Here is a 12,798-nt window from a genome sequence, read left to right as displayed (position 1 = left end):
TTAAATAAAGCATGGATCATAAACATCAGATTTGTATATGGATATTAATTCAAAGCATATTAGTATTTTAAAATTGTGATTCAATTTATTCAAGATAATTATTAAATCAGTATACCTTCTAGTTGTGTCCATCTGCAAATTCTTACCTTGAATCCATCTTTCTTGTTTTTTTCCAAGCCTGACCATTCTCCAGGCTGAAAATTCAAAGAGAAATGTAAGTGACTTGTAAAAGTGGTACTTAGAATTTTTCAATCTTAGGTTCTAAGTTAGAGCTTCCAGACAAAACTCTCAGCTTAATGTACATAATAGGCAGGAAAGTTACTTGGCTCTAACTTTTCAGGCAATACTGTTGGTCTGACAGTAAAATTAGGCTGAAGATGAAACCAACCCTTTTAATATCTTCTATGCACTTAATGATGTAGCTCCTCTTGACTGCCTCTTTCACCGCATATGCGTCACTCAGGATTGTCAGGTGTTCCTCCAGGGCTTGCTGAATAAGGCTGCTGGGCAGGGTTGGAAGATGAGCCAGTTCCCAGAGCACATCCAACACCTACAATAATATCATCATGGTGAGCCAGCTGACCTGCAAACTGAACTACATTAAGTGTTTGTAATTAAAAAATCCATTTGATTCTCCTGCCTTTCCAGAAGTGGTCTCAAAGCGAGCTTCCCGGCCTATCCGTCCAATCAGGCTCAAAAGCTTCTGTCTTACTCTATCACTCTCAGTCTCCCAGCTCTGTACAACAGAAAAAAAGATACAGGGATTGCTTTACAGTTAAATTGGTAAAATAAGCAAAAAGCTTAACCATGGATGAAAAATGAAAAGTACTACTATGAGGGGGTCTCAAAAGAGTTTAAAGTTTTAAAAAAATTTAAAAGTAAGCAAGTGTGACTGAATGCATACCTTCTGAATGAGCACAAACAAATGATTAAGTTGATCGGAATTAAATTTCACAGCTGCTGCAGCAATAATAGTATGAATGTTTTCAATCACGGTAGATGATTGTCCTGACTAGAAAATAGCAGACAATGGAAAAAAGTTAAGTCTTGGAACTTGGCAAAACCTAAGCCCTTCTCCCTGGCAATTTATACAAGCAAAAGTAAAAACATAACAATGTCTTCCCATCAGTATCCACTTCCATGACAGTACTGGCAAGACTACACGAAGCAACCATTACTAATGGCTATCAGCTGACTGTATTTATTCCTAGCAGTATTAAATCTTTAAAAGAACAATGCAAAAAACCCTACAAGAACCAGGTTTTCAGTCTGACACTTTAAGAGGAGAACAAAATATAGTAATGCCGTGGTTCACGAACACTCCTATTTGCAACCAATTTGGTTCACAAACAGCAGAATTCAGCAAAATTTTGCTTCAGTTCACAAACTCCAAAGCAGGTGACAAACACAACCACAGCCATCTTCCCCACACAAACACAAACACAGCCATCTGTCCTCAACTGTAAAACAGATTAAGTTCATAAGCCGAGGTACAATACAACCGTATTTTCAACTAGGTAAGAAACTCAATTAAATTATAAGCGTACTCACTTTCATTATTTTATAAATAAGTTCAAGGGCTTCAAATAGAATATTATTTGCCCCACTTCTAATTTTGCTCACAAACATTGTGTGTCTTCAGTTAATGTGTATCTGCCTTATGGGCAGTAAGTCAGAGCTGTAGACCCTACTGTGGATTTTACTGTCAACACTCACTTTAAAATTTCAATTGTGGTATTGTTACGCCTCACTGTTCCCATGTGAGAAACTTGTAACACAGGAAGACATTTGTAGATTCTTGAACCTTTTTCTTGCACCTACTATGCACACAGAGCTGTTTATGGAATGCAGTAGGTATTATTATTACGAATCTATTTCCTGACAAGATTCTAACCAATACACTGACTAAGTGGACACAGCCAAGGTGAGCTCTAGGTTTTTTCCTGGCTTACCAACTAGATAAGAATAATACCATTACTGAACAACAATGGAAAATGAGTAGGTTTGGACTTGATGAATTGAGATGTTAATGAGACACATTTAGATGTACTGCTCTGGGGCTCCAAGAAGAAGTCTGAATTAGAGATATGGTTCAGAGTCAAAGCTATAGGAATTGGTAAAATGACAAAGAAAGCTTATATAGTAGGAAAGAGTTAAGAACTAAGGCTTGAAAAAAAAGAAAAAAGCTATCTATAGGCAAAGTAGAACAGATGTTATTAAAGGAGACTGAGGAAGGAATGTCTGAAAACCAGCAGAATGAAAAATGGCCAAAGTGGAGGAAAAGGGAAATGAGGAGCATGCTAACCTGTTCAGAGCCCCAGTGTGGGAAGACCTGACAACCAGTTTTACTACTGTCCTCACTTATTAGGGCAAACTGGAAAATGTTATTAATGAAAATCAATAAACAATATAGTGAAAAGAGCACTGGACTAATAAAAGACAACTAACCTAGTACTGCTGATGATAAATAACATTCAGGAAGTCTTTCAATTATTTAATCTAAGAAACAAGACTACCAGACTAAATCAGCAGTTTGAAACTTCTTGTAAGTAGTGGTAAAGTACAGTACAAATGTAACCCTTTTTACATAAGCAATTTTAATAAAAACCTGAAACTGTGAGACAGAATAGGTAGAGACTCTCAGGTTAAAGAAGACATTGGTCCCCTTTCCTTGTACCCACCACTCTTCCCTCTACTGTCATCCATACATGTCAGAAAAGGGCAAAAATAATTCTGAGCAATTTACCTGTATCTTCCAAATTTTAGTGAGCTCATCTAATGATAATTTACTGCCCAAGAGTTCAATAATCCCCTTTATACGATCACAGTATTGTGCTTGGTCTATGTTGCCTGTAGAAAAAATACCAGAGAAGAAGCCAGATACAGCGAACACTAACTCTAAATATAATTCTATTAATTCAAAGTTATAGTTACTTGCTAAAAGGTTGCTCAAAAGCTAATACTAATGAAAAAACTGGCACCTTTTAAGATATAATTTTTAAAATATAATGTTATTTTAAATATATATTTAATTAAATATAAAACATACTTTAAATATAATATTTAAAAATAATTTTAAAAATATAATTGTGTTAATTTTTATTTTTTGAAAGTAGCTTACCTTCCAGTGCAATTGACAGAACTGAGTTTTCAACTAGCCAATCTAACAATCTGTCTGTATCTATAGCATTCTTCACAGATTTGGATAAAGTGCTGTCTTCTATCAGCTTGGTTACCTAAAAAGACAGGATTGTTGTGACTGAATCTAGTATGCGTCATCAAAATCTTCATATATATGTAACAACTATAACATTTACAAGCAACTAGCTGGATAATTAGCCAACATCTACCAAAAGGCGGTTATCAGATGTTGACAGACTATTCTGTGATGTGTCTAGAAAGAAAATGTGCCATCCTTCCTGCTTCTACTCCTTGAAACTGCTGACTGGCTCTAGAATGTGCATCTAACCAAACTTCAGTCAGGACGTGGCCTCCAAAATTTATAGCTGGGTCAGAGAGAAAGTGTCAGTCCCTCGTGGATGACAAGAACCGCACAGTGTGAAACGTGGGAGCTATCCATGGCCGTGAGTTCTGCCACACAAAAGAGGTCACGCTGCACGTAGAGAGGGAACACTGCCAACATGCTCAGAAAAGCAGAGGTCAGACTTGGACAAAGTCCTGGCAGCAGTCAGGTCTCAAATTCTGGTTACTCACTTGTGTCCCTGCGCTTCTGTGATCTACCTATTCAATCTTTTATTCATGTGAAACAGCCAAACCCCCTTCCAGTAAGTTCCTCTTTTGGCCCGAAATGGTTCAAGGTTAGTTTATTTCACTTGCAGCTAAGAATCAATCCTAACTAAGCCCAAACTGAAGAGACATCATTGGAATTACAACTGAACTGTCCTGGCTTCACTTCGCCAAACCCAATGCATGGTTTGTGTGGATATAGTACAAGTTTAGGGAGCTACAAAAAATTACTTCTGCCATTTTCCTCAGACCAACACAATTGCAGCCACTTTGTTTTCCCCATCTTGCACTACTTAAAAGGCTTGATTTCAACTCATTTGTGAAATAAAAGGAACTGTCCCTTAGGGTAAAATCTCAAACCGTACATTGAGATTACATTACAGGACATGTTACAAAAAATATTTAATATTTCAGACAATAAATTTTGGAAGTAATACAAATAAGATGGTTTTATTACAATTATAAATATACACATCATTTCCTACATAATCACTACTAACTCTTCTTTATACGATTGAGAAATATTATTTTTTCAACATTTTTATGTTAATAACTAGAAGTTTTGGCAGAAAGTCCTGAGTCTTACATCTTGTAGAAACAAATGTAAAACTTACTTCTTTGAGGGAATTCATTTTAGCACTAAAATGTGGTGACTTCAGCATGCGCAGGAGGATGTCAAGTCGAAGGTCATCCACAATCGTTACGAGATCAGGTTGGAAGCGCATGCAAAGTAATTTAATGGCAGACAAGAGCTCAGGGATGCTTACTAGTCTCTGTTATTTAATATAAATAGAAAAAAGACTTGTCAAAACTTTTTGATCCCAATTCATAAATACACACAAAAATAAAAGGTGAGCTGCTAATTTAGCTCAGCGGCACAGCGCCTGGCTGGCAAATGTAAGGTCCTGAGTTCAATTCCTGGTACAAAAAAAAAATTAAAATAAAATAAAGGGTAGCAATAGTCTGGGGGTATCTGATATTCTACATGACCAGTTAACTACATTTTGCTCGAGAGAAATTAGGTACATTGGTAACAACCACATCACACCCCACACACATCACACCAACCAGACCATCCAGAGAAACCCAAGAAAGATATATCATGTTAAATGTTAAAACCATTTTAAACAACTCCAAAAATAAGCTATTAATACTACATTATTTTAAAGTTTCTTCTATTCTAGTATACTGATCACAAAATCAGATCAGTAGAATTCTGAATGGTGACCACAAACTAAGAATACTATATCTATTCTAATGATTGAGGTAACACCAACCACTGGTGTTCCTGAAATAGCTTTCCTGGTGAGGGAATGTAAAATTAATTTGATGTATATCATTATGTGACCAGACTCCAGAGAGCAATGCTATTCAAGCTCTTCCAAGTCCTGACTCTGCTGGATGGACAACTTGGCACTAGAGTCTATCTGACTGGCAACAGAACTTACCTTGTCTTTTAGATCTTTCTCTTCTACGCTCCGCACATCCTGGATTGTAGTAAGGATGACTGGGTCTAGCATGGGCTACAGAAACAAAAAGCTGCAGTTAATGAGAGCTCCTGAATCCCTTTGGTTGTGGTGTTAGACACCTGTAATCCCAGTACTTTGGAGGCTGAGGCAGGAGTATCACAAGTTCAAGATCAACTTAGGCAACTTAGTGACTCAGCAAGCCCCTGCCTTAAAATAAAAAAGAACTTGAGATGTAATTCCGTGCAAAGGCCCTGGATTCAATCCCCAGTACTGCAAAACAAAGTAAAAAATTTAAAATCTCTTGAATTTAAGTTAGTAGGGAGATTTACTTAAGGAGCAGGGAGGAGCTATTTCTTCATTCACCATTCACAAAGGACAGCGTGCCATGAAAAATGTGAACTCTGGTATCAAGAGCCACCACTACCTAGCTAATACTGCCCTAAGTAAACCCTTATCTGACCTTGTGACTCAGATTCCTTAATTTAATATGGGTACAGTTCCTGCCATTACATCTTACAAGAATGATTTGTGGTTTTTTTTTTTTGGTTTTTCTCTGGTACCGGGAACTGAACTCACGACCTTGCGCATGCCAGGCAGGCGCTTTTGCCGCTGAGCTAAATCCCCAGCCCCACAAGAATGATTTGAAGAACAACTCAAGACACACAAACTTTAAAAACATTAAGCACAACTATGTATTGTTCTTATAATAAAGCATTTTGCATTTAACTTTAAAAAATGAACACAAATCAGGTAAAATATGCTTTATACAAACTACTTTTGCTTGCTGACATGAATGAGACCCATAGATGAGAGTCTCCTAGCATAATGCTCCCGAATGGCAACTCAATTAGGTAACTAAACAATGTCACAAGTGATGAAATACTAGCTTGAGAATAGTTACCACTTCCATCTAAGTAAGGTAATTTTTAACACTTGGCTGGTAAGATTTTAAAAAGACAATATTTGGCTATCAGAGCCACCAGTACATTAGCAATGAATTAAAATGACACCACACAATTATCCAGACAGAATTTCTTCATTTACACTTATGCCAATTGTACAGTACAGATTGAGGGCTGTCACATTTAAGAGATCAGTCAGTGTCCTTGTTGGCAAGTGTCAGGCCCTCTTTAACCCTCATTGCAACTCTGTATGATAAGTATTATTATCAGCATTATATTATCATATCATGCTATATGACAGTCTCCCAAGTCATGCAAGTAGCATATGGTAAATGCAATTGTTAGTTTATGTCAAGTAACATGTATCATGGTATAAATTCATTGCTGAATGAATTTAAGTCTGGCTAATCAGGTATTGTTACGGCTTGTGTCTGGATGTACCCCCAAAGCCTCATGAGGTCATAGGTGGGCTTTTTCAGAGGTGGCTGGATCTACAATGTGTGACTAATTCATGGTGCAATGCTGGAATTAAGGGTGTATGAATACTAAATTGGTCCACTGATTGGTTTAGCACTGCCCTAATCCCAGTAGTCTGGATAAAAGGGGCAGGAAGATGCTGCCTTTTATTGCTTCTGCTACCTTGTGGGAGTTATGAACTGTTTTCCTCTGTGTCACTCCTCTGCCATGCCCCGCTGCCTTGGAGCGAGCCCACTGTGGATGAAACCTCTACAGACTGAGCTAAATAAACCTTTCCCCCTTTAACTTTGGGTATTTGGTGTCAGCAATGAGAAAAGTAACTAAGGTATGATTAAAAGAAAGATGAATTTCTATATACTTTTGTTAGAAATTAGTATCTTTCTTATTCTTTTAAAATTATTTTCTGCTTTTATAAGATAATGTACTTTCTAAGGAACTTAAGTAGCAAGTAGAAAATTTATGCTCAGTTCCCTTCTTCCATGGAGCAATGCATGGGTAAATGCGTTTAAAATCCTATCTGGAACCTGATTATTTAAAAAAAATAATTATTTAATTATTAATGATTATATTTTTAAAGAAATTCTTTGCTTCTTTATGTCTTAGTGTTTTAGCTAGAAAACTAATGGTCATATGTATATGCTTAATAAACTGGAAGAATGCCAGATGTTGCTAAACAGACTGATACAATGAAGAAAACATTTAAGCAAGCCATCCTACCTCACTTAAAAATCTTATAGGATAGGGCCAGGGATGTAGCTCAGTGGCACAGCACCTGCCTGGCAAGCACAAGGCCCCGAGTTCAATTCCTGGTACATACATACATACATAAATATATAAAATCATATAGGATAACCCTGACATCTAAAGAAAGTATCTAACATTTATAAATGGCAGGAATTTCCAGTATCTACTATGAAAAAAAATACTCTTATCTCCCTGATTAAAATGACTGTAAGGAAAGCTGATATTGGAAAGATGAAATAATGCCTATGTGCATATGGATATATTGCTCACAAAAGACATTATGCTTCTAAAACCATTTATGGTCATTTTTTAAAAAGTATGCAAAAGTTACAATGCATTAACATTAGAAAACTTGACACTCATATCTTTGACTATTCTTGACCAGCTGACTTAAACTTCTACAATCAGGAAATAAGGCAAGATGTGCTGTACAGCTGTTATTCACAAGTGAGTAACTTACTAGTTGAACACTCAACACTGACCTAAAGTAATTCATAAACGCACTGACCCGACACAGACCTGTGAAGAGGATAAGGATATATGTTGCCTACTTTACAGATGAGAAAATGAAAAAAGTTGATAAAATAATTCATTAGAAAGGTAAATAACCTTCTCAAAGGTTAGAGGTCTCATACTTTGAATTATTAAGCATTTTTATTATCTTCAGATAATATTCTTACTAGAACAGCTATTTTGAAAAATAAATTTACCTTGGATTAAGTACAATTCTCAACAATCTGATAAAAAGAAAACGGTTACTGTTTGTATGTCCTTACTCAATCAGTGTGTGCATTAATGTAAAATGGCTCAACCCTACCTGTACCACTGAGGAATTCAGGTACTCTGCACACACTCCTAAGGGTTGCACCAAGGCTGACACGGCCTGCAAAAAGACAGTGACGATTACAGAGAAATGTAAGAAAGTTTTTCCTTTCAAAATTAAGCAAATCCTTTTCCTACACTGGGGAAAAATTTAAAGAATAATTTGATCAAGTTATGAATGAATGACTAGGTAAAGTGGTGATATGAGGATGTTGATCTGTTTAAATTATAAAATTTAATGTAATTAAAACCAGAATATGTTAATAAAGCTACTATGAAGCTGGACAAAAGTAATTCTAAAGTCCACATTGTAGAACATTAAAACACTGCTAAACAAAATGAGGATCACACTTTTAAATGAGCAGGTACCATATTCCTAAATGAAAAGTACCAGTACTGTAAAAACATCATTTCTCCGGACACTGACCTATATACATTTAATGCAATTCCAAGCATGCCCTCAGTAGGACATTCTGTAGTGGAACCTCATAGGTTGACTACATGCCAAAGAATGAAAATACAAGAACAATCAAGACGATTTTAGAAAGTATGATATTGGGCAGAAGTGGTACTACCAATAATTAAAACAGCTGAGTAACAGTACAGAAAAATGGTTCTAAGCTGAATGACTGGAGTAGATGTCCAAGAACAAGTTCACACACAAAGTCAGCAAACACAAAAACAACAACGAATTCATTAGAGATCTTACAACTGATTATGTGAATGAAAATAAAATTGGGTCTCTACTTACACAGTATATAAACAATTCTAAATACATTCAAGAACGAAGTTGTTAAACCCCTTGAGGTGGAAGAAATATTCTCTAAGCAAATTATAAAATTTTAAATCATTAAGTAAAATCTACATAAAAATGTGTAGTTTCTGTATAGCAAAAGACATGATCAATAAAAATGAAGAGATGCAACAATGGAAGAAAATTACAAACATAAAATAGGTAACAGGCTGTACAGGCTTAATACCAAAAGAATTCTTTTTTTTTTTTTTTGGATTTTTTTCCAGTACCAGAAATAAAACTCACCACCTCGCGCTTGCCTGGCAGGCGCTGTGCTGCTGAGCTAAATCCCCAGCCCCACAAAAGAATTCTTAACAATTAGTAAGACATACCATTAATAAGAGACCCAACTACGTCAATTTATAGAAAGAATGCAAACAGACATTAATCATACGATAAAATGGTCAGGTTCATAGGAAAAAGGAGTACTATGAATTATAAAATACCATTTTTGTTCCTTATATTGGAAAATTAAAGATTAAAACTATTTAGCACTATTGAGAATGTCATAAAATGGGCTTGGGGGATACACACTGGTTGGTATAAGCTTTTTGAAAAGAGATATAACATTGTCAATTATAATTTCAGAATGTATAATTCTTTAACCCAGAAATTCTACTTTCTAGGAATTGGTCCTTCAGAAATACAAGCACACTGTACCTGAAACACCCTGTAACAGGAACACTCTCTGATTTAGAAATAATCCAATGCTCATCAATAAGTGATTGCATCATGATACACCCTTTCCAGAAATACACTGGAGTTATGAAAGCTCTGCGAGTATCAACCTGGAAAGATGTCCATGATATAATGTCAAATGAAGACATAGGCAAGATATATCTTCTTGATAATTTAGTTTTAGAGCAAGATTGGGAAAAGGAGAGGGAGATGGAAAGAGAAACAACACATACAGATTCATGTTAGCTGAGGAAAAAGGATACGTATTAAACAGATAACCGCTACCTAGGATAAGAGGTAGTCAAGCGTGTAGGGATGCTGGTGAAGGACAGGCAACTTTCCTTTATTACCTGGTTATAGGAGTTTTAACTTGTGTAATTTAACCAAGTGATCTTTTTTTCCAGTATTTTTCAAGTTCAAAAATATGTGGATTTGTACTCTGTCTTATATTATGGCCTAAATTTATTCTGGGACACAGACAGACAGAAGTCAGATACCTATCATGGAATTTTAATTATACTTATTTGCTAAAATGAGTCTCAACCTTTTGATCTCTTCCTCTGTAGCCTAAATTTTGTCATCTCAAGCGAACTCCACATAAATAAAATAAAATTCCACATCACTGCAGTTGAAACATAGTTGTTCTGAAAATATGGTCTGATCTAAGGGGAAAATTTTGGAATAATGTCTAACTTTATGACATTTGACAATAATGAAGCATAACCCCGGAATCCTATGTACCTATCCTTAGGCAATTTTCATTCAAGGAAGGTAGAAACTTGGGGCTACGCTGGTTTTTTTGTTTGTTTTGTTTTAAATAAGTGGACTACATAAAATTATTGAGTGTTTTAACACTCTTGAAAAACAAAATTAATTTCTGATATTGCCAATCAGTTCTTGAGAAACAAGCCAGATAAAATTCTGACTCTAAAGCTTCTTTATTCTTTTACTTTTAAATCACTATCTATTATCTTCTAGGTTAACAGTGTCATTCTTAATGTACTTGCTGTACTCAGTGGGCATCAAAACGATAGTCCAACAGCCTATACAACTTCCAGAGTAGGAAGAAGAGGGCCCTGGCTAGTGTCAGTGACCCGGCAGACATCTGATCTTAAAGATGAACAGGATGTCAAGAAAGGGTCAATCTATTATCACATCATCAGTCTCTCTCAATGAACTCATCAAGAGGGACCAGAGGAGTTGATGAGTTATGGTACACAGAAGTAGCTGCTACTCTGATAGCAATTTGCAATACAAGGTTACATCATTTTATATCATTTTTTACACTGATTAAATTATGGTAGCCAGCAGAGGGTCTAATATACACATATATGCAAAGTGCCTAATAGCTTTACCTGAATGATTAATTAACCTTTCACTGTCTAGTGTTCCATTTTTGGAATGCCCATAACAATGAACATGATGAAATTTTTTTCTCTTCAAATTTTTGTTCCTTCAATCTTTCTAGGTAACATATATGAAGTTCATGCAAAAATTTAGAAAACTGCAATCTCTAGCATAAATGGGTTAATTAGAGATCAAATAAAGTGCTCTCAGCTACAAACAGGTCAGCAGTCTGTGAAAAATCAAAGGTAAAGTTATCTGCCTCACAAGGTTAAATTCTTTAAGAAAATGAAGGTGACAAAAAGAGTATGGGACCACACGTGAGAGAGATAATAAGCTCCCATGTTTGGGACCTTTGTTATCTGTAGGTTTCTGTAATACCTAAGAGCTTACTGAACAATGTTGCAAAAATGAAGTACTTTTATTTGTGCTTGATCCTATGAAATACACTCTGACATATAATTTCACTGAGTCACGAAATTGTTATGCATACATACACATCCTGTATTTAAACATTAAAATCATTTCATATAATCACTACAGATTAAGAGAAACTCAATACAAAGGGAAACACTGCGACAAAAATCAAACGTCCTACATGGAAATGTGATTGACTAGAAATAAACATTTTTTTTTGTCATCAGAATCATGAAATCTGCTACTCTAATTTTGAACATTTAACTTTATGTGTCCTCTGGTTGTATATCAATGCAGATAAAGCGGATCTGCATGTTGAGTATGTACAGCTGTTGATAGCTTACCGCAAGTTCTATATCTTCTGAATGGAGCTTGGCTTGGATTGCTGCAAATCCTCCTAATTCTCCAAACTAAGAAGAAAACAGAGACAAGTCAATTTGAAACCCGATACATTAACACTTTAGCCAAGAAACTAGGGTTGACATTTTACTTTATCACTGTGTTCTGTTCTTCAGAAGTTCATCATGAAGGTAATTATAATGTTCCTGTGGTATACTGCACAGGATATATTAAGTTCAAAAGCTGAGGTTCGCCTGTACAGATTGTGCATTCAAAAAGAAGGAAGAATAAAACATATCTCCTTAGGAAAATGTTCTGATTATTGTCTACTTGTCATGTGCTTAAACAGCAACTCTGGAAAATCGGATTAGAAAATAAAAAACAAAATATATAACCATATTGATAAAAGCTGTATACCTTATTAACCAGATCCACAACCCATCCATGAGGTTCCTATGAGAAAAGAAAATCAAAATTGAGATGGCAACACAAAAGCTTCCTCATTAATCACTATGGTTCTATTACCCTAAGTAAGAAGTCACAGAAAAACCTATTAAAATCTGAAAATTACTTTAGAATGCTTTTCCAAGTGTCACCTAATATAAATCTTTATTACCACATACAATTCGTGAACTCTGTAAAGTCTGGGTTTTGATGGAACTGCCACAATGTGTAGCATTTCTGCACTTCTGGGCAGTCAAGTTCAGCTGTTTAAGCTCTCCAAAAGAACAGTGTAACCAGTTAAATATATCAGAAAGATAAATGAAGAATTATTTACCTACAAGGAGTTAATCAGGAATCAGAGATTAAAGTTTAGTTCCAGCTGAATCATCACTCAATGCCCATAAGCCAGTGCTTTCTGCTCTTGTTTGCTCCCTGACACCGAACACTGAGGAGGAAGGGACATGGTACCCTGCTTCCCGAGGACTCAAATTCTAACAGGGCCAACAAAACCAGGGAAAATTACTACATGCATAAGAGAATTCAGAGTGTGGTAAACCTTATTAAAGGAAAACCAAAGGGTCTTCCAAAGAAAATTGAAGGAGCTTTCTTGTTCAGGGTGAGC

General features: G+C 35.7%; 1 protein-coding gene across 3 annotated transcripts in view; it reads right to left on the bottom strand.

The window, feature by feature from the left end:
• Positions 1-12,798, bottom strand: part of Usp24 (ubiquitin specific peptidase 24) — a 150,542-nt gene that overhangs the window by 83,941 nt on the left and 53,803 nt on the right. For 2 of the 3 annotated variants that reach the window (XM_005398504.2, XM_013521671.1), the window contains 11 exons: positions 12,150-12,185; positions 11,738-11,803; positions 8,157-8,222; positions 5,196-5,270; positions 4,362-4,520; positions 3,122-3,236; positions 2,747-2,850; positions 905-1,012; positions 641-736; positions 389-550; positions 147-194 (listed from right to left, as the gene is read on the bottom strand). In XM_005398504.2, the coding sequence (XP_005398561.1) occupies positions 147-194; positions 389-550; positions 641-736; positions 905-1,012; positions 2,747-2,850; positions 3,122-3,236; positions 4,362-4,520; positions 5,196-5,270; positions 8,157-8,222; positions 11,738-11,803; positions 12,150-12,185 (1,035 nt within the window). Of the gene's footprint in view, positions 1-146; positions 195-388; positions 551-640; positions 737-904; positions 1,013-2,746; positions 2,851-3,121; positions 3,237-4,361; positions 4,521-5,195; positions 5,271-8,156; positions 8,223-11,737; positions 11,804-12,149; positions 12,186-12,798 lie in introns of those variants that run through there. The other variant, XM_013521672.1, reaches the window with a different exon arrangement.

Source organism: Chinchilla lanigera, unplaced genomic scaffold (assembly GCF_000276665.1).
Source record: "Chinchilla lanigera isolate Chin_1 unplaced genomic scaffold, ChiLan1.0 scaffold00063, whole genome shotgun sequence".
Taxonomy (NCBI): Eukaryota; Metazoa; Chordata; class Mammalia; order Rodentia; family Chinchillidae; genus Chinchilla; species Chinchilla lanigera.
Note: the sequence above shows the minus strand (reverse complement) of the source record. Positions and strands in the feature narration are given on the sequence as shown.